Genomic DNA, 26,289 nt, shown 5'->3' with positions numbered 1-26,289 from the left:
ATCCACAGTAAAACAAGTCCTATATTGACATAACCTGAAAGGCCACTCAGCAAGGAAGAAGCCACTGCTCCAAAACCGCCATAAAAAAGCCAGACTACGGTTTGCAACTGCACATGGGGACAAAGATCATACTTTTTGGAGAAATGTCCTCTGGTCTGATTAAACAAAAATAGAACTGTTTGGCCCTAATGACCATCGTTATGTTTGGAGGATAAAGGGGGACGTTCGCAAACCGAAGAACACCATCCCAGCCGTGAAGCACGGGGGTGGCAGGATCATGTTGTGGGGGTACTTTGCTGCAGGAGGGACGGGTGCACTTCACAAAATAGATGGCATCATGAGGGAGGAAAATTCTGTGGATATATTGAACCAACATCTCAAGACATCAGTCGGGAAGTTAAAGCTTGGTCGCAAATGGGTCTTCCAAATGGACAATGACCCCAATCATACTTCCAAAGTCGTGGCAAAATGGCTTAAGGACAACAAAGTCAAGGTATTGGAGTGGCCATCACAAAGCCATGACCTCAATCCTATAGAACATTTGTGGGCAGAACTGAAAAAGTGTGTGTGAGCAAGGAGGCCAACAAACCTGACTCAGTTACACCAGCTCTGTCAGGAGGAATGGTCCAAAATTCACCCAATTTATTGTGGGAAGCTTGTGGAAGGTTACCTGAAGCCTTTGTAAAACAATTTAAAGGCAATGCTACCAAATACTAATTGAGTGTATGTAAACTTCTGACCCACTGGGAATGTGATGAAAGAAATAAAAGCTGAAATAAATCTTTCTCTCCACTATTATTCAGACATGTCACATTCTTAAAATAAAGTGGTGATCCTAACTGACCTAAGACAGGGATTTTTTACTAGGATTAAATGTCAGGAATTGTGTAGAACTGAGTTTAAATCTATTTGGCTAAGGTGTATGTAAACTTCCAACTTCAACTGTAAATATGAATTCATTCATGAAGTCATCCAAGTTAAATACCAGGTAAATGGTGAGCTGTAAAATAACCTGGTACTCCCACACACAGAAGAAAGATTATTGTGCCTCATCCTCATGCCTTATAACTGAAAGCCTTTCTGTTTGACTTCAGATGAAATTGTGTTTGTGAAATTAATCACAATCATACAATTGTCTGGCTATCTAGTTTGTATGTGTACAGTGTGTATGTGTACAGTGTGTGTGTGTGTGTGTGTGGTTGTGCGTGTGACTGACCTGTGAGTCTCTGGCTCTCTCGTAGGACTGGTAGGCTATCTTCTCCTCCATGCTGGCCAGCTCCTGCTTCAGGTTTAGGATCTCATTCTGATGAAGCTCTGTCAGATCATTCAGCTGCTCCTCCAGACGCTCACACCTAGACATACCCAAATATAAACACAAACGTTAGTCTAATAGCTCATGCAAACATAGACACAGACAGAGATACAGAGAGGCGGACAGTCACACACGCACACACACAGACAAACACACGCTCTCTCGAGTGCCACTTTAGAGAAACAGAGGTTCCAGTTTTTCCAGGAAAAGAGCCTAAAGAGCTTTTACTGACTGGACTGATGGCTATCTGTGAGCTGATTAGCACATGCTTACTCGTCTGTCGATAAGACTGACCAATGGCAGATAATCAGCAGGATGTCACTGACCAATCACATACTCTCAGCAGGAGGGAGGAGACCAGGAAGATTGATGTTATTAGTAGTGGAAAGCAACTGAACAGGCAAAAAAAAGAGCTGTATATGAATGTGAGTATTTTTGAATACAGTCGTACAAAATGTGTCAGGAAAAATGTGAATAAATGCATAATGTGCTTGTCTATGCATGCATGTGTGTGTGATTAGGTGAATCACCTCACCAGTCTGATCTCATTATGGCTCACCTGACCTGTTTAGATTCACATTTTAATATGATCTACAACTCTTCCCTCTGGTACCACACCGGCACGCACACACACAACAGATCAAGCAGAATAGAAGCATAACAGGTGAGTCAGAGAGAAGGGGAGGAGGAGGAGCTACCGCAGAACCCAAGATGTCTGAGCATAAACTAATTGTTGGACATAAAGAACAAAAAAAACACCAGGAAATCAGCTCCAAGTTATTTTAATTTAAGAAATCTGTTCCAAAGTATTCCCATGCATAATAGAGAGATATATGTGATCATATGCAAATGTAAGCAATGTTTTAAATGATTCTGTTCTAGTCAAATATTATATCTGTTTGGGCTTCTTGCGGTCAATTTGTATGTTCCGGCCCCCGACCATCCGCTCAAGAAAAAAAAAGATATCTTTGGTAAAGTTTCCTCTAAGAGTTATACAGGTAGCAGTCTCAACACAGAAACAGTGTGAAATAACCAGTGGACTTAGTTCATTACAAGTCATGAAAAGATCAATACAAAGTCTTCAGTCCAGGCTGTATTCTCATTCATTCATCCACCCATTTCTTCATTAGTTATGCTTCAGACTCTTATCAAAGGTTTAAACACAGTGGTTTAACCATAGCTGTGTGGTTAATTGCGAGAACATAGTCATCAGCAGACACGCTCAAAGCTCATTAGGGTCCCTCAGTTTTGATGGTCTGTATTTTTTGCCTAAACACATCTCAATCGCTCTCTCCTGTTAATTTGCCTAAATATATTTAAATGGAGACCTCTGTTCCTTTAGTGTCTTTACTACATTGTCTGTACAAACACCTCTACAGTTTAGTAGTCTATAGCTGTTCTCTCTGCCGGAATGATGCATAACGGTGTTTCTGTAATTTCTGTGTATCTTTATGTTTACTGTCACTACCTTTACAACAAACATACATGCTTCCATAAGACTTAAAGATAACCCCTCAAATGTTAATCTTATCCATCTTTGAATGGAGTTTTTCATACAGGTCTCTCTCTCTCTCGTTATTTAATGATTCTTGTTTCCGTACCTGAATCGTTCCTCCTGTAGGGTCTGCATGATGACAGTGTAGTCCCTCTGATAGTGGCTCTTAAGTACCTCCAGACTCTCCTCTAGTCTCCCCTGGCCTTCCCTCAGCTCCTGCACTTCCTGCAGCAGCATGTCCAGGCTGGAGCTCTGGCTCCTCTCCAGGGTGTTCCCCCTGGAGCTGGGGGGGCCTCCGGGCGCCCCAGTCGTGCTGTTGGCCCCTGCCGACCCTGAGGTAGCGCTGGAGCAGTCATCCTCGCTACCGTACTTGGGACTGGACTGCAGGTGGTGGTGGCCTGCAAGGCCCATAGACCTCCGCCCGGCCCCCATCAAACCCTCCTCAACACATGACGGGTCATCCAAGGAGTCCTTCAGCCCGGGGATGTTGTCGGCGCTGCCAAACTTGTTGCGGAACAGCGAGGCGATCTCTCGGGGCTTGGAGACGACCCCGGCGGCAGCAGAGTGCGTGGCCTGGGAGAAGCTGGTGAGGCCTCCCTTGACGCTGTCCACCACACCTTCGCTGAAGCCTGTGACCTTTGCCCCCACACCCTTTAGGCCCTGCTGCATGTCCCTGAGGACGTCCTTGGACTGGCGAGGGATGCCGTTGTGCTCCACCTCCCTCAGCTTGCGGTGGTAGTGTTCCAGCTTCCTCTGCAGCTGCTGGATGGTCTGGGCTGACTTCTGGTTTTTCTTCTCAAACACCTGCAGTTATATAGGACATTTAGATTGCTGTGTTTAATATGACATTTACACTGAGTATACCAAACATTAGGAACATCTTCCTAATATTGAGTTGCCCCCCCTTCCTTTTGCCTTCAGAAAAGCCTAATTTTGTCTGGGCATGGACTCTACAAGGTGTTGAAAGCATTCCACAGGGATGCTGGCCCATGTTGACTCCAATGCTTCCCACAGTTGTGTCTAGCTGGATGTCCTTTGGGTGGTAGACCATTCTTGATACACAATGGGAAACTGTTGCTCGTGAAAAACCCAGCAGTGTTGCAGTTCTTGACACAAACCGGTGCGCCTGGAACCTACTACCATACCCCATTTAAAGACACTCCCATTCACGCCCTAAATGTCACACATACACAATCCATGTCTCAATTGTCTCAAGGCTTTAAATCCTTATTTAACCTGTCTCCTCCCCTTCATCTACACGTGGGTCAATACCATTTTTTAAATGCAGGTACAAAGTCAGGGTCTCAACTTACTTGTCTCAATTGTCTCAAGGCTTTAAAATCCTTATTTAACCTGTCTCCTCCCCTTCATCTACACGTGGGTCAATACCATTTTTTACATGCAGGTACAAAGTCAGGATCTCAACTTACTGTTGTGAGTTAGAATAATATAATACACAAGGTGCAAATTGGAAATGTGGCTGTGCATCAGCAGTCACTCAATTAGCCCATGTCAGCAAAGATGTTTTAGATTGGTAAATTAGTCTAGCGGCCAGCTATCTAAACGTAGTAAGCATGGTCAAATTACCGACCGGGATAACCCATTTATCATATATTATCATATTAAAAACTGCAAACATTTGCCTCCACCCTATTGCAAAATGTGTAGAATTGTAGTAGAATTATATGAAATTAGTTATAAAATGTCAAAATATTCTCTCCGCCCATGGCAAAATGAGTAGATTTGCAGCAAACGTGCTTTAAAACTGCAACATTTTCTCTAAGCCACATGGTAAAATGTACAGAACTGCAGGAAATTAACTTTAGTGGGCCATAACAAATAACTTATTTTCTCTGTCACGAGGGGGGGGGGGACTCCCCAAAAATATGTATGCCAAGCTTGTAGCGTCATACCCAAGAAAGCTCTGAAAAACCCCATATGGAATCATGTAGTAACCAAAAAAGTGTTTAACAAATTCTTCAAAGTAGCCAACCTTGCCTTGATGACAGCTTTGTACACTCTTGGCATTCTCTCAACCAGCTTCACCTGGAATGCTTTTCCAACAGTCTTGAATGAGTTCCCACATATGCTGAGCACTTGTTGGCTGCTTTTCCTTCACTCTGCGGTCCAACTCATCCCAAACCATCTCAATTGGGTTGAGGTCGTGTGATTGTGGAGGCCAGGTCATCTAATGCAGTACTCCATCACTCTCCTTCTTGGTCAAATAGCCCTTACACAGCCTGGAGGTGTGTTGGGCCATTGTCCTGTTGAAAAACAAACAATAGTCCTACTAAGTTCAAACCAGATGGGATGGCGTATCGCTGCAGAATGCTGTGGTAGCTCTTCCTTTCCTGTGGCGGTAACTTGATGGTTTTGGAACTGCACTTGAAGAAACATTCAAACTTTCAAAGATCTTGTAATTTTCCAGATTGACTGACCTTCATGTCTTAAAGTAATGGACGGTAATTTCTCTTTGCTCATTTGAGCTGTTCTTGCCATAACATGGAATTGGTCTATCTTCTGTATACCAACCCTACTTTGTCACAACACATCTGATTGACTCAAACACATTAAGAAGGTAAGAAATTCCATAAATGTACTTTTAACAAAGGCACAGCTGTTAATTGTAACACATTCCAGGTGACTACCTCATGAAGCTGGTTGAGAGAATGCCAAGAGTGTGCAAAGCTGTCATCAAGGCAAAGGGTGGCTACTTTGAAGATTCTTTTGACTGGTACTGTATGTAATGTGATATTTCCGTTTTTTATTTTAATACATTTGCAAAAAAGTTGTAAAAAAAAAACTTTTTTTGCTTCGTCATTATGGGGTATTGTGTGTAGATTGATTAGATATATATTTTTTTTAATCCATTTCAGAATACGGCTGTAACGTAACAAAATGTGGAAAAAGTGAGGGGGTCTGAATACTTTCCAAATGCACTGTATTGTAGTCATATATTCTATCATTTAGCAGTGCTGTTATCCAGTAAAAGTAGATCTGTCTGGTGTATTGTCATTCAACTGTTTTGTGTTTCATATCAAAACGATAAAAACTCTGATTATAAAACAATGCTCACCTGTTTGATGCGGGCACTCTGCTGCTTGTCAGCGTTGTTGGCCAGTTTGAGGTACTCGGCCACGTTGTTGTCTCTGGCCGTCTGCTCAATCTTGATCTGCTCTGTGAGCTTCAGGATTTTCTGCTGCAGCTGGGCGATGGCCTGCTTGGTGCGCTGGGGGTCCGGGGTGCCATCGTCACCCCCAGAGAAAGACCCATCCTCCCCACACGACACTGCCTGGGGGGTCTGAGCTAAGCCACTCACCTCCAACCGCTCAATCTGGTGGAGGAGAGGGGAATTCATGATCATAATATTGGCTCCACAAAGAAAACTGAAAAAAGGAAGCGGATGAAAAATAACCAATTTCCTTCCATATGCCCAGACAATACTGACTGTGTAGCATGGCATGCAGGCTGAACCATAGAGGAAATCAAACATTTGTCATCAGTAACAAATTGTTAATCATGAGTGGAGGTGGATAATATCATTGAACCTAATCACTAGTGTGCCCAGTACAATGTAGGACATCATGTATGACAGGATGTCGGATTTGCGATTACAGTGTTGACATTGATTCACAGATTAGGTCTACCTACAGACAACCTTTGCTTTTTCAGGCATTGACCTGATTTCTGCCAACAAGCACCAGTGTAAAAAAACTAAATCTAAATGGGAAATGTGGTATTCGATTAGCATTCCATGATAGTTAGGAGTTAGAATAGACTGGGAACCATGAATCCCCTGAGCCCTACAACTCCAGTAGCGACAAAGTCAAGGGCCATGCTCACTACTTACTAACCTAACTGTCAACACATTCCCTGGGGCCATTCTCCGCATCAGAGACTGACACTGGCATATGCTACAGTGCACCGAACAGACAGGAGCAAGAGGGATGGGGAGAGCCAGTATTTGCACGCCAAAGTTGGGAAATAGAAAACTGGCAGATTCCTCACCTGTTGGCACAATATGACTAACTGATGACATATACCACTCTGTAATGACATGATCAAAAAGAAAACCACAGCATCCGGTAATTGAGACAGCTGTAAGAAAACTAAAATCCAGTCTATTGAAACCATTATGCTCCAAAATACAGAGACACCTGATACTTTCAAAAAGACAAGGGACAGCGAAACTGCAAGGCAGCGAAAACTCTCTCACCTTGCCATTCTCCAATCGGAGTACTTGTTCCCAATCCATGTTCCCTTATTCCCTCAGTCGGTCTGGCGACTTCATTCATGTATCCCGCTCTGGAGCTTCGCCCCTTGCTCACGCCAACTCCCCTAATTTATGTATACAGATTTAGTGTACCTGAACCCTGACTATCCTCCTCTCCCCAATGCTCCTCACCCCCTCCCCACGGTGTGAAAGTGGTGACATCATCCTCCTGCAATCCCGCCTAGAGCCAAGTGCAAGAAGTGCTCAAACGTCAATCATTATCCGCTCATGTTCCGATTGTGGTAAAAAAAAAAGACTTGTCAGAGACATTTCAAACCGCCCGCGATCTGTATTGTTCATGTTTATTTATTTCAAACAACTTGGTGGAAATAAGAGGAACATTTATTCCTTCTTTGAACACAGTAGCCTAACCCTATAGTTTCACTATGTATTTTCACCTCAAGGTTCTCGTTTCACCTGTCACACAAGAATATGAATCATATGTATTGGATATGTATTAATCAAAATGTATTGCACAATGCAAATTGTTTCTCAGAAAAAAACTGGAGGAAACAGGATGTTCTCCAAAAAAGGGCAAAACGAAAAGATCTGAACAATTTTCCGTAAACAACTTTTTGACCTTGACATGGATTTATAGAAACAAAACCCTTGGACATATAACTATTTATATAAAACTCCCTCCTTAATCTGGGTTTAATCTTTCCATTCTGAAAACAGACATTCATTCAGGGAGGAAAAACTGACTAACAGAGTACAGAAATCAGGGTGGTTGGGAGTGTAAATTAGATAACATCAAAACTTTGCCTCTCTCTGTGCCAAACAGCGGCTGAAGAAAGGTGGCAGCGGGACAAGCTCAACCAGTCTGACAGTTTCAGGAATGCCACACACACACACACACACACACACACACACACACACACACACACACACACACACACACACACACACACACACACACACACACACACACACACACACACACACACACACACACACACACACACACACACACACACACACACGCTCCAATTATTTTGAATATGGCATTGTTGGGCTCCCAAGTGGTGCAGCAGTCAAAGGCACTGCATCTCTGCATGAAATTTCGCTACATTACCTGGTTTGAATCCAGGCTGCATCATATCTGGCAGTGATTCGGAGTCCCATAGGGCGGCGCACAATTAGCCCAGCATCTCCGGGTTTGGCCGGAGTAGGCCTTCATTGTAAATAAGAATGAATTCTTAACTGACCTGCCTAGTTAAATAAAAAATATATATAGTTGAAGTCGAAAGTTTACATACACCTTAGCCAAGTACAGTTAAACTCAGTTTTTCACAATTCCTGACATTTAATCCTAGTAGAAAATCCCTGTTTTAGGTCAGTTAGGATCGCCACTTTGTTTTATGAATGTGAAATGTCAGAATAATAGTGGAGAGAATGATTTATTGCAGCTTGTATTTCTTTCATCACATTCCCAGTGGGTCAGAAATGTACATACACTCAATTAGTATTTGGTAGCATTGCCTTTAAATTGTTTAACTTGGGTCAAACGTTTCAGGTAGCCTTCCACAAGCTTCCCACAATAAGTTGAGTCAGGTTTGAAGGCCTCCTTGCTCGCACATGCTTTTTCAGTTCTTCCCACAAATTTTCTATGGGATTGAGGTAAGGGTTTTGTGATGGCCACTCCAATACCTTGACTTTGTTGTCCTTAAGCCATTTTGCCACAACTTTAGAAGTATGCTTGGGGTCATTGTCCATTTGGAAGACACATTTGCGACCAAGCTTTAACTTCCTGACTGATGTCTTGAGATGTTGCTTCAATATGTCCCATAATTCTCCTCCCTCATGATGCCATCTATTTTGTGAAATGCACCAGTCCCTCCTGCAGCAAAGCACCCCCACAACGTGATGCTGCCACCCTCGTGCTTCACAGTTGGGATGGTGTTCTTCGGTTTGCAAGCCTCCCCCTTTTTCCTCCAAACATAACGATGGTCATTATGGCCAAACAGTTCTATTTTTGTTTCATCAGACCAGAAGACATTTCTCCAAAAGGTACGATCTTTGTCCCCATGTGCAGTTGCAAACCGTAGTCTGGCTTTTTTATGACAGTTTTGGAGCAGTGGCTTCTTCCTTGCTGAGCGGCCTTTCAGGTTATGTCGATATAGGACTTGTTTTTCTGTGGATATAGATACTTTTGTACCTGTTTCCTTCAGCATCTTCACAGTGTCCGTTGCAGTTGTTCTGCGATCGATTTGCACTTTTCGCACTAAAGTACGTTCATCTCTAGGAGACTGAACGCGTCTCCTTCCTGAGCGGTATGACTGCTGCGTGGTCCCATGGTGTTTATACTTGCGCATAATTTTTTTAACAGATAAACGTGGTACCTTTAGGCATTTGGAAATTGCTCCCATGGATGAACCAGGCTTGTGGAGGTCTACAATTTGTTTACTGAGGTTTTGGCTGATTTCTTTTGACTTTTCCATGATGTCAAGCAAAAGAGGCACTGAGTTTGAAGGTAGGCCTTGAAATACATCCACAGGTACACAGCCGATCAGAAGCTTCTAAAGCCATGACATAATTTTCTGCTATTTTCTAAGCTGTTTAAAAGCACAGTCAACTTAGTGTATGTGAACTTCTGACCCACTGGAATTGTGGTACAGTGAATTATAAGTTAAATAATGGGTCTGTAAACAATTGTTGGAAAAATTACTTGTCATAGACAAAGTAGATGTCCTAACCGACTTGCAAAAACTATAGTTTGTTAACAAGACGTGTGGAGTTGTGAAATCCTAATCATACAATGATGACTTTGAAACCTCCTGCTTTGGACTGGATGTGTCAATGTGTAGTTCATAGTCTACATGAATAATCTAGGAGCAGAATTACTGTTTTACCTCAATTAGCCACGAAATCCCGAGATTGAAAGCCACTCTTTTCTTGAAGCTCTGCTGAGACATTTTCCCTACATTTTCTCCCACATAGGCCGGCACCCTAGCAATTTGAGTTCTAGCCAATGAGCTTCAGCCCCTCGCATTCGAGTGACAGCTAGAAAAAGGCCTGCCCAGCACTGAGCAGAAAGGCTCAGTGGACACAGCAAAGAGTTGCCGCATTCAAAACAACTAGGAACTCAGAAAAAGATCAAATCATGACATAATAAGTGATCTTCAGGTTGGAAAGTCAGAGCTCTAGAAAGAGGCCCGAGTTCCCGAGTTGGAATTCTGAGTTGGATGACCATTCAAACCGATTTTTCCCAGTCTGATCTTGTTTTTTCCTGAGTTGCCAGTTGTTTTGAACACACTGAAGTCAGAAATTTCCTAGTTCCCCGTTGTTTTGAACGGGGCAAGAGAGACACAGAGAGAGCAATGACGTGGTGCACATCTGCACATATATGACGTAGTACGTCATTTTCGGGGACCACTTTTGGCTCATGAGTGCTACTTTCAGAAATATTGGCTAAAAAGTACACAAAATTACCAGAGAATCTCTTTAATGGCCCAAAAAGAGAACAAGCCTATTATTATGATGACAGCTAAAATGAAAAGTCCCAATTAACAAGATGTGCTGCCAACTGACAAGGAAATGAATCAAAGAATGAGAAAAGTTCGCATTTCAACCGTATGCCTAATGTGTCAAATTGAAGTGCATTCGTAAAGTTTTCAGACCCCTTCACTTTTTCCACATTTTGTTACATTACAACCTTATGATAAAAAGGATTACATTTTTAAATAAGCGTCATCATTGGTAAGACTAAAGCTACATGGCTTTAACTGCAGAAGGGAGATCAAAGACATGATGACACAGATTAACTGTGGCCTCAAAAACGGCTCACTAAAATAGCTGTCTGGCCACTGACTGAGATAGATAAAGGAGGGAGGCCAAGGAATGGCTGAGTCAGCTGACCACAGTAAACTTGAGTGCCCTGCGAAGCAGCGCTGAGACACAAGCTTGCCCGTGATAACGAACAGATCAGAGACACTCACAGACTGGCACAGGAGTAATCCATCCATCCCCATAAACCGGGCCTAAAACGCACGATAAGCAAGAGCATGCGTCCAGGTACAGATGCAAGAACACACACACACACACACACACACACACACACACACACACACACACACACACACACACACACACACATACACATACACATACACATACACATACACATACACATACACATACACACACACACATACACATACACACACACACACACACACACACACACACACACACACACACACACACACACACACACACACACACACACACACACACACACACACACACACACACACACACACACACCAGAAAGAGGAGAATGGTAAATCCCTCATTTTCCCAATGCCCCTCTCATTTATCTGAGAGTATGACCTAACTTCCATCTTGATAAAGGATTTCTGAGCTGTAAGGGAGGACAGACACTGATAAGGGCTTTATGAAAGCAGGCTCCTCTAATGCCCTAGAGATCCTCACCCACTCGGAACACGTTACCATGGTCACAGTGTTCCGTCTGATCCACAGAAGCTAGGGGTCAAGGGTAGTAAAGCTAATCTGGAGTGTAAAGTTCAGATCTCAAAGAAAGGAAGGAAAAGGGAGAGCGAGAGAGAAAGAGAGAGGGACCAACAGAGGTGTACTTAGCCACGGAGAAAAGATACCCTAAACTCAATACACCTGTGACGAGCACACCTTATTGTTTACGCCTAGACGGAGCATAACTATGTCTGTATACAGTAGACAATCACAAAGCACATTCACATGACAGTGCAAAGTTTATCCCTGACTGTTTCATAGGTTGAAAATGTGATACATATATGGTACAATATATAGTATGTGTGTCATACATTGGACATATACCTGCACCCCTCATCCAACTAACTCTTGTCAGCCATAAATGGCTCAAGTTGAGTGTATGCATCACACTTATCAGGAGTTGACAGGTATCACCACTTCACGTACATGGTAATGAGTTACATACTGTAGTGCCATCCACTGTACAATATAACCACACCCCCGGAGAACTCCACCTGACTAACCACTGTGGATATCTCTGCGAATCCCCTGTGTGTGTGTCCACCGGAATTAAGCCTAGATATAACATCAGAGCATGTGAGTGGAAATCATTTACCAGTAGTAAGTACACAGCAGACCTTACAGTGCAGGACTATTCTATACTAGGTCTAGGGAGAGCTTACTGCACAGCTCAGTATAAGATTGGCAGACTGGGAGACACTGTAATGGACTAAGGCCCTAGAATTTCCCTCTCTAGGGTCAAAACTGATTAACTGATTAACACAAGTTCCCAATGCTTTTCCTTTCCTGATCTCCTCTCCCCCAGTCTTAATGACTCCCCTCTTCTCCTCTCTTCATCCATCTCCTGCTCTTCCTCCCCATTTAACCTCCATTTACTCTCCTCTCAGTTCCTCTCCTCTCTTCTCTACCCCTCTCCTTTCCTGATGGTCTCAGTTCCCACCCAGCCTTGCCAAGTTAAGCAGCTTTATTTGTGTCTTTAATGGGTTCCAATCAGACAACAATGATGTCGATTCAATAGCTACGGACAATTACATAACTCTGTGTGACGCTGGGCAAAGCAGCCATTTACTAAACACACAAACACTCAGTTCAAGCTCGCCAGCAGCTAACTTTTGTTATGTGGAGGAATTCAGAGGGGTCTGGGAGAAAAGCCTGTTGTGTCCGCTTCCAACCGGAAAAAAACCCCACACCGACTAAACTAAACTAAACTGGGAGCCTGTTGAAATGCTGTGGCTTTCCCTAGCCCAGCCATCACAACACAGGCTTTCAGTCCTCTTGACGTCAAAACAAATGCGTCTCAAAGCTTCTCAGTACAGGCCTTTCGTCTCTTACCGCAACTCACAGTTTCTCAAATGCTCTGTTAGGTTTCAACATGGGTGTGTATTGGTTCATGTAACGCAAGGACATTTTTACACATTGTAGACAGATTAACATTCATAGATGCTATATATGGATGGATACAAACATGGATGTATGTACACACGTATATACAATGAAAAACCACATTTTGAGAAGTACGTGCACATGGCTGTGAGGTCCAACATAGATGAACACACACATACAGGCACACGTTGTATACAGGTGGATACTCACGGTGGTGGGGGAGGGAGATGGAGAGGTGTCAGCAGTTATCAGGTTGAGGATGACCTCCATGATGAGGGGGTGCGTGCATGGAGCCTCACACAGCCTCATGTGGGGAGGGGGTTATTGGGGGGGGGGGGGGGTCATTAACACCTCAAAGGAGAGTGGGGTCTGTCCCACAGCAGGGAGGAGGACTGAGCCAAGGGTCCACTCATCACACTGGACTCACTTACTGCCTGGTCCTCTTGGAACAAGATCCACTACCACTAGACAAAGACTGTGAATAACCTCTGTAGGAGCCAATGGAATACTATCAAGACTGAGTATAGTATCTGGCCCTAGCATAAGATCCACTGAGGCAGAGTCCACTGTCCATAGTCCAGTCTGTCCATCAAACAGCTAGCCTCTGCCAAGTCTCCAACAACCAGATGGTATGGTTTCAGGGGAAATGAAAGAGTCTGTGACGCAACGTTAAGAAGGTGACACTTCATATTAACTCCTCCTCCACATTTACTGTATTGGTTGAACAGTGCAGAAGAGAACCTCTCCCAACAGTTTTCGTTTTTCTCATCAAGACCAGTATGAAGGGGATCTAGTTTCAGGCTTTTGTTTTACACCTGCTACGTTAATCCAAGAGCAGACCCAGCTAAACCGCTACTTCGTCCAGTCAACTCAGTCACTACTGAGTCCACAGACCTAGGAGACCCTGATACCAGCCTGTCCTGCTATCAGCCTGAGAGACATAGAGCAGCAGCTCTGCTGGGTCGAGGCTTCACTGATCACACACTCTACAGAGTGGAGGGAAAGTCCAGCCAATGTGAAGTCTATGGAGCACACACACACACGCTTCAGCGAGCACAAATCCCACAGACACAGTGCTCCTGGAACAACAAGGAGTCCTCGCATCGTAGGGTCGTCTTGATGCAGCCTCAGGATGACAAGAAGTGACAGTTAACTGACTAGAGTTGTCTGCAGTTTGAACGCAGGGTGACAAACTTCAGGGTTAACGAAAGGAAGAGCTGACCGAAGATTGAATGCGGATTTAACTGAAGGAAGAGTTGACTGCAGTTTGAACGAACAGGGTTAAGTTTTCACAGAGTCTATAGGGTGTAAATCCACAGAGGGAGAAAGAGAGAAAGTGAGACCCTGAGGACGAATGTGCGGGGAACGAGGGAGTAGGGAGGAGAAAAGAGACCACCAGGAGCTGTCAGTGTGTGTGTGTGAGTGAGAGAATGAGAAGGAGGGAGAGAGGGAGGTGAGAGGGGGAGCAAGCGCACAGGGAAGGGGGCAAGGGAGAAAGTATTTTCATCCGTTACAGTTTCTGGGCCAGTGAAACTCCACAGTTGGCTAGCTGATGCAGAAAACATCTCATAAGTAGAAAAATAACTGTCAAGCCTGAGCTAATTATCTTCCACAGCTTGATTGTCACAGCCAATCAGCACTGATGGCCAACACACAGAAACCAACCAGAAATGAACCTAGCCTACATAGCCTGACCAATGAGCTTCACAGCCAGAATCTCTTAGCCAATCACCTGCCTGAAATCAAAATAGCCTTGCATCAGAATCCTATGATCTCATCTCTGTCCCTACTCACCACACATCCACATTCCACATACTGTAGGATACATCATGTCACAGTCCTAAACAAAACCAGTGTTGTCATGTCCTTAAAGATGACTAGGTTTTCTATGAGAAAACATAATCCGTTTTAGCTAAAAAACAGCTCCACCATTAAACCCCTTCTCAGATTATACGGTCATATGACCAACAAGACCACAATGCAATGTGTGTGTGTGTGTGTTTTTGTATACCAAGTGCTCACAACCAATCAGGAAGAGAAGTGAAGCGGGGCACATAGGGGGGTAAAGCAGGATGAGGGCTGACAAATCATTTCTGTACAGAAATGAACTGAGAGGAGGGAGGGGGAAGAGGATGAAGGAGGGAGAGAGAAGGAGAGGGGATGAATACAGGCTTTAATGAGGACTGTGGGAGGGAGGAATAGAGGGGATGAGGGACCAAGACCCAGAGAGAGGCTAGAGTTTAGGAGAAAGGTGGCTTACATAAGAGTAGGCCTCAGTCATTCTGAGGTTTCTGGGAGTGTGTGTGTCCACTCGACTCAACTCCAATTCCTGTAATGAATGAAAGGGGGCATATGACTATTTAATATGTATCGATCAATCATTCAGGGAAAGACCCGTGCCATAGTCTGACTGACCTAACTGGTTTGCAGGTGCTTTTAGAGTTAGCATCACATACATGTTGCAGACCACTTAAGGATTGGACCCTTTTTTTTCAATTTTCGCCTAAAATGACATACCCAAATCTAACTACCTGTAGCTCGGGACCTGAAGCAAAGATATGAATATCCTTGATACAATTTGAAAGGAAACACTTTGAGGTTTGTGCATTTGAAATTAATGTGGGAGAATATAACACATTAGATCTGGTAAAAGATAATAATACTTTTTTAAAATCATTATCTTTGAAATGCAAGAGAAAGACCATAATGTATTTTTGCAGTTTAGGTGCAAATTAGATTGTGTGTGCAAAGCTGTGTGTGTGCAAAGTTTCAGATTGATCCAGTGAAGCAATATTGTCTATCAAGTCTGCCCAAATGTGCCGAATTGGTCAATTGATACATTTTCAAGTACATAACTATATAGAACATACAAAAATCATATGGTAATACAACATTTAAGTTCACACATCCCCAGGAATGTCATACATGACAGATCATTAGCTTATACAGTGGGGCAAAAAAGTATTTAGTCAGCCACCAATTGTGCAAGTTCTCCCACTTAAGAAGATGAGAGAGGCCTGTAATTTTCATCATAGGTACACTAAAACTATGACAGACAAAATGAGAACAACATTTTTTATGAATTTATTTGCAAATTTTGGTGGAAAATAACTATTTGGTCAATAACAAAAGTTTATCTCAATACTTTGTTATATACCCTTTGTATACCTTTTTGTTTCTGTGGCCCATTCCTCCATGCAGATCTCCTCTAGAGCAGTGATGTTTTGGGGCTGTTGCTGGGCAACACGGACTTTCAACTCCCTCCAAAGATTTTCTATGGGGTTGAGATCTGGAGACTGGCTAGGCCACTCCAGGACCTTGAAATGCTTCTTATGAAGCCACTCCTTCGTTGCCCGGGCGGTGTGTTTGGGACCATTGTCATGCTGAAAGACCCAGCCACGTTTCATCTTCAATGCCCTTGCTGATGGAAGGAGGTTTTCACTCAAAATCTCACGATACATGGCCCCCTTCATTCTTTCCTTTACACGGATCGGTCGTCCTGGTTCCTTTGCAGAAAAACAGCCCCAAAGCATGATGTTTCCACCCCCATGCTTCACAGTAGGTATGGTGTTCTTTGAATGTAACTCAGCATTCTTTGTCCTCCAAACACGACGAGTTGAGTTTTTACCAAAAAGTTATATTTTGGTTTCATCTGACCATATGACATTCTCCCAATCTTCTTCTGGATCATCCAAATGCTCTCTAGCAAACTTCAGACGGGCCTGGACATGTACTGGCTTAAGCAGGGGGACACACGTCTGGAACTGCAGAATTTGAGTCCCTGGCGGCGTAGTGTGTTACTGATGGTAGGCTTTGTTACTTTGGTCCCAGCTCTCTGCAGGCCATTCACTAGGTCCCCCCATGTGGTTCTGGTATTTTTGCTCACCCTTCTTGTGATCATTTTGACCCCACGGGGTAAGATCTTGCATGGAGCCCCAGATCGAGGGAGATTATCAGTGGTCTTGTATGTCTTCCATTTCCTAATAATTGCTCCCACAGTTGATTTCTTCAAACCAAGCTGCTTACCTATTGCAGATTCAGTCTTCCCAGGTGCAGGTCTACAATTTTGTTTCTGGTGTCCTTTGACAGCTCTTTGGTCTTGGCCATAGTGAAATTTGGAGTGTGACTGTTTGAGGTTGTGGACAGGCGTCTTTTATACTGATAACAAGTTCAAACAGGTGCCATTCATACAGGTAACGAGTAGAGGACAGAGGAGTCTCTTAAAGAAGAAGTTAAAGGTCTGTGAGAGCCAGAAATCTTGCTTGTTTGTAGGTGACCAACTACTTATTTTCCACCATAATTTGCAAATAAATTCATAAAAAATCCTACAATGTGATTTTCTGGATTTTTTTTCTCATTTTGTCTGTCATAGTTGAAGTGCAATGGACAAATCTAATTTATTTGCCCTCAAGTGGTTTTTAGACTGTTATTTAGCATATCAGCTTGACAAGAATATGAAAAAAAATAAAATTGAAAGTGATATTTGGTATTTTATACTCTTCCTGGGGTCCATACAAAACATGAAACATAATACAGAATGACATACTACAGAACATCATTAGACAAGAACAGCTCAAGGACAGAACTACATACATCTTTAAAAAGGCACACGTAGCCTACATATCAATACATACACACAAACTATCTAGGTCAAATAGGGGAGAGGCGTTGTGCTGGTTTTTATAAACCAGGTTTGCTGTTTACAGTGGCTTGCGAAAGTATTCACCCCCTTGGCATTTTTCCTATTTTATTGCCTTACAACCTGGAATTAAAATAGATTTTTGGGGGTTTTGTACAATTTGATTTACACAACATGTCTACCACTATGAAGATGCAAAATATTTTTTATTGTGAAACAAACAAGAAATAAGACAAAAAAACTGAAAACTTGAGCATGCGTAACTATTCACCCCCCAAGAGTCACTACTTTGTAGAGCCACCTTTTGCAGAAATTACAGCTGCAAGTCTCTTGGGGTTTGCCTGGGATTTTTTTCCCATTCTTCAAGGCAAAACTTCTCCAGCTCCTTCAAGTTGGATGGGTTCCACTGGTGTACAGCAATCTTTAACCACTATTATTGAACATGGAATGAGTCCATGCAACTTATTATGTGATTTGTTAAGAACATTTTTCCGGAACAAAAGGGTTGAATACTTATTGACTCAAGAGATTTCAGCTTTTAATTATTTTTTAATTTCTAAAATGTTCTTTGGGGTATTGTGTGTAGATCAGTGACAAAAACATCTTAAATTAATACGTTTTAAATTCAGGCTGTAACACAACAAAATATCGAAAAAGTAAAGAGGTGTGAATACTTTCTGAAGGCACTGTAGCTAGCCAAGCGTGATCAGGAATTTATACTGTACTGTCTTTGGTTACATTACGCCAATGTCTCTCTATAAAATGGGCCATAACATTAAGTAAGACTAGCAGAGATCCAACTGTTGAACTTCGATATTATGTTCAACAATATATTGAAAAACATTATTTTCCAATATTCATTGTAAGAAAATTGTTATTGATTGTCAAAATACAACTCTTGTTACAGAGCTTTGTAGCACCTACAGATGAAACATTATGGAGTCTTAAATGAGGTCTGGGTAAAGCCACAATGTCATAAATATGCCATCTTTAATCAATTATTTCTAAATGATCCTTTTATATAGAAATGCCAAATATACTGTCGGTCAACCATTTTTTTATTGAATCCATTTTGAATTCAGGCTGTAACACAACAAAATGTGGAATAAGTCAAGGGGTATGAATACTTGCTGAAGGCCCTGTAAGCTCATGCACAAAAACATGTCATCGGGTCTAAAGGTTGTCTCGCGCCGAATTGCATATGTGCAGGCCTTCAAATCAAAGGTACTCCTTCGACATAAAGCTGTTTTTGAATCAAATTAAAACGTGTTAGTTTGTTACTTTCACAAAATTGGAGTAATGACATGTTCAACTACATGGTTGTGCCTTTAGATTTGAACAAATCCCAAACCCCGGCCTGGTCTTCTTGGTCTGCCTTGCAAGCATTCCCAGAAGTCTTGCGATGTTGCGCCTCGGTTTAGAAACTCTGTGAAATAACCAATCACAGCCCTCCTTTTACTTGCATCATTCCACATCCTGCAAATCAGCAGCAGAAGGGGACGATTTGTTGGTAACCCTTACAAATTGGATCATAACTCTAAGAGTAGCAGAGATCCGACTCTGCCACTACGCCGGTAGTATGTTCAACAATATATTGAAGAATTCACCAAATCCAAAATTTGGATTTGCCAATATTCATGTTTATATTTTTCAATATTCATACATTCATGCAAGAAAAGGTTATTAGCAGGGTCGTGTTTCTGAGGAAGCATGGCTCTCGACTGTCGCCTCTCCCGTGTTCGTACAGGAGTTGCAGAGATAGAGAGACTAACTACCACGTATACCACGAAATTGGGGAAAAAAGGGGTAAAAAGTATTTTTTAAAATGTTTTTGTGAGGAATCACTCAGATACTGCTGACAAATAGGGAATGGTATGTCACAGCTAGGCCTAATTAATAATTTGCTATTGTATATTTAACCCTCTGTTCCCCCCATGTCTTTGTGTGAGATTGTTTATTGTAGCTTGTGCACAATCCCCGTGACCTGTGAGGTTATTTTTGTGCCTATTTATCTTGTTGTTCTGGATGCTGTTGGTTTTGTATAATAAATATGCGGTTATCACCCAATTCTGCTCTCCTGTGCCTGACTTCTCTGCCACCAATTACGCACCCGCTACAACCCAGAGAGAAAATACACCCCTTTACCTACAACCCATTTGGGGACACTCACTCACTCACACACACACACACACATTGAATAAGAATGCATGGGTTAAGAGAAGCTGACATTTTAATAAATCAAAGACCAAAACATTGAATCATCTGACGGATTTAGGTCAGATATCCATTTGGAATAATATGCCAAACATTTTTGTCACATAAGATCACCACACTGTCATGACTATTTAGCAGAGGCTAAATAGAATGATCTGGATTCCAGAGTAGATTTTTGGATTCCAGAATAGAAGGCTCTGGGGCCTGTGAATTCCAGGGTATTGCCCTCAGCCAGGAACAAAACACAGACAGAACAGATACAGGACTGGTGAGGGAACAAGAGAGAAATGAGAGGGAAAGAAAGAAGGGCAGAAAGAACATAAAGGGGGAAAAAAAGGTTGAAGAAGATGAACAAATAAATAGAGATAGGGAGGGAGTGGATAGAGGACAGTTAGGAAAGAGGATAGTGAGAAAGTCAGGGAGAGTGAGGGAAAGGGAGAACAATCAGAAAAAAAGAGAGAGGGGTACACTGAGATCCTGACACTGCCCACCATGTGCATATGGGTTATGAGTTGTCGGGATGGGGGTGTGCATGTTGGAGGTTACTTGACAAGCGAAGGCTTTGCTTGGTCCTTAAGCCACTAGGAAAGGAGAGTCAATCTCAGGGCCCCATAAACAATACCGCCCCAATTGAGAACAGGCTCATTTCAGCCCTGCACCCCAGCCCGTCATCTCCCATCAATGGGCTGATTAGGGGTTGCATAAACCACTGGACAGATTATTAACAGAGGCTTTATGATTGAAGGACAAGGGGCGGCCACGATCCTAATGACCAGCCCAAACAACAAGACCGAACAACAACAAAACACAGGGTTACTGCTCAGTCACATGCTCTGGCGCTTGATATATAATTGAATAGGTGCAACCTAGGGAAGAGAACAATAAAGTTTTCAATTCCCATGAAGGAAAGCTGAATCCATAAATAGTGCTCTGAACAGTTGGTCCGAGCATGTAAACATGGTAGAGTACAGAGTGTGTCTAACAATGGTTTTGGCCCTAGCCACTGTGCATCTGTGTAGTTGGGTGTTGTAGATTCGATTAAAACACAGTGACCCTGACTGGTCTCACCAATATGGAGTTTAGCCACAGTGTGCTAGAGACACATCCTGTCACAGATTACAGTGATGGTCGCAAGGGGTACATTTTGTGTGTTTTCCATGTATGTCAGTGGGCCTTTCAGTATGCAGGAACTCTGAAAGGAAACAGATACACAGTCATGAAAGTGTATTTAACACAACTGCTCAGTGAGAGTAAGGTGCCCTTTTGAGTGTGTGAACTTGCATGCTCATACGTGTGTGTATCTGTGTGTGTGTGTGTGTGTCTGCTGGTTCTGGTCAGGATTTACCAGACCCAGTCTTGTTTACGTCCGTCTCACCCTGATTATGCAACACAGAGACTGAGGCCGCTATGCCACAATGCCCTGCTGGCCCTGTACAATACAGCGTGTTGGCCCCACCCTGCCAGCCTATTTATTCATGGATAGGAAGACACAGAGACTAACACAATCAGTACAGGCCTTTCTCCCCTACACTGTTTGACAACCCCCCCCCCACACCCCCACCCCACAAAACACCCCTCCACTGGCCCTGCCTGGCCCACTTGGTGCTCTAATCTTGACCCAGCTAGCCCCTGGCAGGTGGGGTGTTGGGAGGGACAATCCAGTCCAGTTCTGACCAGTTCAAACCAGGACATTTGAGAAAGGGTGCAGAATGAGTCAAGAGTGTTCTCTAGGTCCTACTGTACAGTACTGCAGCCTACCACTGGGAGAGGTAATGTGAGTGTAGGAATCTAGCATAGGGTTTCCCAAAAGGTAGGTCAGGAGGACCTACTGGTGTGTACAGTAGCAGCTGGTTCATTTTGAGTCCGCGCATAAAACCTAGAGGATAGAATACGTTTGGTTTATTTCATTGGACATATAATAAAAACAATGTGTGTGTGAGTGAGAGGGAGAGAGAGAGAGAAAAAGAGTGAAAGAGAGAGAGGGAGAAAGGTTAACGGGGTAGGGGAGAGAGCGAGAGAGCGAGAGAGAGTTGAGTGATGCACTGGCATCCAGACTGTATCACATCCGGGCAGTGATTGGGAGTCGCATAGGGCGGCGCACAATTGGCCCAGGTTTGGCCGGGGTAGGCCGTCATTATAAATAAGAATTTGTTCTCAACTGACTTGCCTAGTTAAATAAAGGTTGAATGCAAATTGGCATTGGTGACCACTAGGTGGTACTATCCCAACAGCAACGAGTACCATCTCTTCTTACACACCCACATACATACGACTCTCTTTCTTACACACCCACATATACATGCAGACTCTCTTTCTTACACACCCACATACATACAGACTCTCTGGGACTATCTGCCCATTCTAGAATGCCTTTGGTCTGAGTAGCCAGGTCTGTGTCTCTGACCGTAGCCATTTCCTATGCTATTTCCTGTCAACATTCCTTTTCCTTGTTCCACCTGTGACCGATGTAACACATATCTAAACTTTAAATCCCTGTACATAACTTTATTGAGAGTCTGCTGTATGGACATTACATAAAAACACGTGAGTTGGTGAGGCAGATGCTCACTGGGAGAGGGTAGAGGGAAAGACTGAAGAGAGGAAAGGACACAAATGGTAAGATGAGTATAGATGACTGAGCGCAATAGTCATTTGAACCAGGGCTATCATGCTGGATGGGGCTAAGTGCATATACTGTATTTGCAAGAAAGAGGAAATTGATCTCCAATATGGTAGAAACCCATTATTACTACTTAAACCTATTCCGTCTGTTCATACAGTATCTGCACACACCGAAGAGTAAGGGGGCTAGGATAAGGAGCCTTAGAGAGTAAATTAAGCTCTCTGATATGAGGAGACAGTATGAGAACATGGTTGGCTGCATTCAGATTGGTGGATCCACTTGCGAACAAGGCATGGGCATGACAGGTCAGACGATGGTTACTGGAGGTGTGTGTGTGTGTGTTTGAATGTTTGAGTGCTCTCCTGTGTGTTAACTGGGTTAGTGGCACAAAGCCTCAGAGCTGAGCTCAGAGATATATATTGGAATATTGTAACGGTTCTCTAACGACAGACGCTGGGAGACGAGAAGCAAGTACAGGGTGTGGATTTAATAATAAATAGACATGAAACAAAACAAGAACAGCATCTGGACAGGAGAAACATAACATCAAAGCTGACTCGGGAATGAAACTGATGAAGTAACAGATATAGGCGAGGTAAATGACATAATAGAGCCACTCAATGTTAGTTGTGGCTGTTTAACCGTCTGATGGCCTTGAGATAGAAGCTGTTATTCAGTCTCTCGGTCCCTGCTTTGATGCACCTGTACTGACCTCGCCTTCTGGATGATAGCAGGGTGAACAGGCAGTGGCTCGGGTGGTTGTTGTCCTTGATGATCTTTATGGCCTTCCTGTGACATTGGGTGGTGTAGGTGTCCTGGAGGGCAGGTAGTTTGCCCCGGTGATGTGTTGTGCAGACCTCACTACCCTCTGGAGAGCCTTACGGTTGTGGGCGGAGCAGTTGACGTACCAGGCGGTGATTCAGCCTGACAGGATGCTCTTGATCGTGCATCTGTAGAAGTTTGTGAGTGCTTTTGGTGACAAGCCAAATTTCTCCAGCCTCCTGAGGTTGAAGAAGGCGCAACGCTGTCTGTGTGGGTGGACCAATTCATTTTGTCCGTGATGTGTACGCCGAGGAACTTAAAACTTACTACCCTCTCCACTACTGTCCCGTCGATGCAGATAGGGGGGTGCTCCCTCTGCTGTTTCCTGAAGTCCACAATCATCTCCTTTGTTTTGTTGACGTTGAGTGTGAGATTTTTTTCCTGACACCACACTCCGAGGGCCCTTACCTCCTCCCTGTAGGCCTTCTCGTTGTTGTTGGTAATCAAGCCTACCACTGTAGTGTCGTCCGCAAACTTGATGATTGAGTTGGAGGCGTGCATGGCCAGGAGAGGGCTCAGAACGCACCCTTGTGGGGCCCCAGTGTTGAGGATCAGCGGGGTGGAGATGTTGTTACCTACTCTCACCACCTGGGGGTGGCCCGTCAGGAAGTCCAGTACCCAGTTGCACAGGGCGGGGTCGAGACTCGTTTGGAGGGTACTATGGTGTTAAATGCTGAGCTGTAGATGATGAACAGCATTCTCACATAGGTATTCCTCTTGTCCAGATGGGTTAGGGCAGTGTGCAGTGTGGTTGCGATTGCGTCGTCTGTGGACCTATTGGGGCGGTAAGCAGATTGGAGTGGGTCTAGGGTGTCAGGTAGGGTGGAGGTGATATGGTCCTTGACTAGTCTCTCAAAGCACTTCATGATGACGGAAGTGAGTGCTACGGGGCGGTAGTTGTTTAGCTCAGATACCTTAGCTTTCTTGGGAACTGGAACAATGGTGGCCCTCTTGAAGCATGTGGAAACAGCAGACTGGCATAAGGATTGATTGAATATGTCCGTAAACACACCAGCCAGCTGGTCTGCGCATGCTCTGCGCATGCTCTGGTTCTGCAGTCTTGCGGGGTTAACACGTTTAAATGTTTTACTCACGTCGGCTGCAGTGAAGGAGAGTCTGCAGGTTTTGGTAGCGGGCCGTGTCAGTGGCACTGTATTGTCCTCAAAGCGGGCAAAAAAGTTATGTCTGTCTGGGAGCAAGACATTCTGGTCCGCGACGGGGCTGGTTTTCTTTTTGTAATCCGTGATTGACTGTAGACCCTGCCACATACCTCTTGTTTCTGAGCCTTTGAATTGCGACTCTACTGTCTCTTTGTCTCTACTTTGTCTCTATACTGACGCTTAGCTTGTTTGATTGCCTTGCGGAGGGAATAGCTACACTTTTTGTATGCGGTCATGTTTCCGGTCACCTTGCCCTGGTTAAAAGCAGTGGTTCACACTTTCAGTTTCGCCCGAATGCTGCCATCAATCCACAGTTTCTGGTTTGGGAATGTTTTAATCGTTCCTGTGTGTATAACATTGTCAATGCACTTTCTAATGAAGTCCAAGTGAGTCCCATTATTAAGCGCAGGTGCGTGTAACGATGGTGGCAGGTGTGCCTAATGTGAACTGGTGACCTCAAGTCCCGGAGAGGGGGAGTGGGAGCAGACGTGACAGTGACAGGACCCCCCCCCCCCCCCCCAGGCGAGCCTGAAGGGCCGGCTGAGGCGTGGGAGCCTGACGTGCCGGCCGAGGCATCCCCGATTTCTTCGGCAAATAAAATAAAATTTACACATAGCCTGGTTCCTCTCTAGGTTTCTTCCTAGGTTTTTCCTAGCCACCGTGCTTCTACACCTGCATTGCTTGCTGTTTGGGGTTTTAGGCTGGGTTTCTGTACAGCACTTTGAGATATCAGCTGATGTACGAAGGGCTATATAAATACATTTGATTTGATTTTGATTTGATTTCTTCGGCAGTGGCACCCCGACCCGCTGTCACCAACAAAAACAAAACAAGCAAAAAAACTCCCTGACATGAAACAAAACAAGAATAGCGTCTCGACATGAGAAACATAACATCAATGCTGACTGAATGAAACTGAGGAAGTGACAGATATAGGAAAGGTAAATGACGTGATGAAGTCCAGGTGAGTCCCATTATTAAGCGCAGGTGCGCATAACGATGGTGGCAGGTGTGCGTAATGATGAGTGAACTGGTGACTTCGAGCACCGGGAGCAGATGTGACAAATCTATTATTCATTCAACACACACACTCAATTATATATAGTGAAAGGCAGAGAGAGAGACAGAACACTTTCTCTCCATCTAAGAATGTTCTCATAGTCTGCAGTAGACTCTCTGAGGGAAGGAGGACCAATCACAGTAAAATGCTCACAAACATACAGGATGATTTAAGTAATCATGGTCAAATTAACTTTAACATGGGGTAAGGGAGGACTTTCCATTGTCTAGCCAACCTTGACACAGAGACATAGTGAAGTGGAACAACAACAGTCAACTTCTCTTTAACACAAAGACCTGATGGACCAATGACAGTGAGGTTCTCTTTGACACAGAGAAAGCATAGACCAATGACAGTCAGTTGTATTTGGCACAGAGACAGAGTGGACCAATAACAGCTGAGTGCTGTTATATGCCAGTGTTATTTGCCAGATGTGGGTGAAGGTTGACCAGCATATCCTCACATCCTCCCCAGAGAGTAGAGATGTGGCAATGCTCAATGACCAAAGAGGAAGCACAGCTGTGGACCCCCCCAAAAAACACACAAAGAATGACCCATAGTGACTCCCTGAGATTCCACACACCCGCAAGTACGTACGTACATACGCACGCACACATACACACACGCACACACACAAACACTCACAAAAAAAGGCTAACACAAACACTGGAGTGTCCTTGAGAGATGTACTTCAATTACACTACTCCAGGAACTGGAAAGCTGGTACTATATATAGGTGAGCAATGAGAAAGAGTGCAGCCACAGAGTGCAGCCACAGCCAACCTACGCAGATTAGAAAGCCTTATAAACCAGGGAA

General features: G+C 43.8%; 1 protein-coding gene across 6 annotated transcripts in view; it reads right to left on the bottom strand.

Annotated features, from left to right (window-relative positions):
- LOC109907740 (transmembrane and coiled-coil domains protein 1) overlaps positions 1-26,289 on the bottom strand; it is a 69,701-nt gene that overhangs the window by 3,879 nt on the left and 39,533 nt on the right. For 5 of the 6 annotated variants that reach the window (XM_020505905.2, XM_031793914.1, XM_031793915.1 and 2 more), the window contains 3 exons: positions 5,884-6,141; positions 2,914-3,611; positions 1,217-1,352 (listed from right to left, as the gene is read on the bottom strand). In XM_020505905.2, coding sequence (XP_020361494.1) covers positions 1,217-1,352; positions 2,914-3,611; positions 5,884-6,141 — 1,092 coding nt within the window. Of the gene's footprint in view, positions 1-1,216; positions 1,353-2,913; positions 3,612-5,883; positions 6,142-7,023; positions 7,882-26,289 lie in introns of those variants that run through there. The other variant, XM_020505907.2, reaches the window with a different exon arrangement.

Source organism: Oncorhynchus kisutch, linkage group LG17 (assembly GCF_002021735.2).
Source record: "Oncorhynchus kisutch isolate 150728-3 linkage group LG17, Okis_V2, whole genome shotgun sequence".
NCBI classification, from domain to species: domain Eukaryota; kingdom Metazoa; phylum Chordata; class Actinopteri; order Salmoniformes; family Salmonidae; genus Oncorhynchus; species Oncorhynchus kisutch.
Note: the sequence above shows the minus strand (reverse complement) of the source record. Positions and strands in the feature narration are given on the sequence as shown.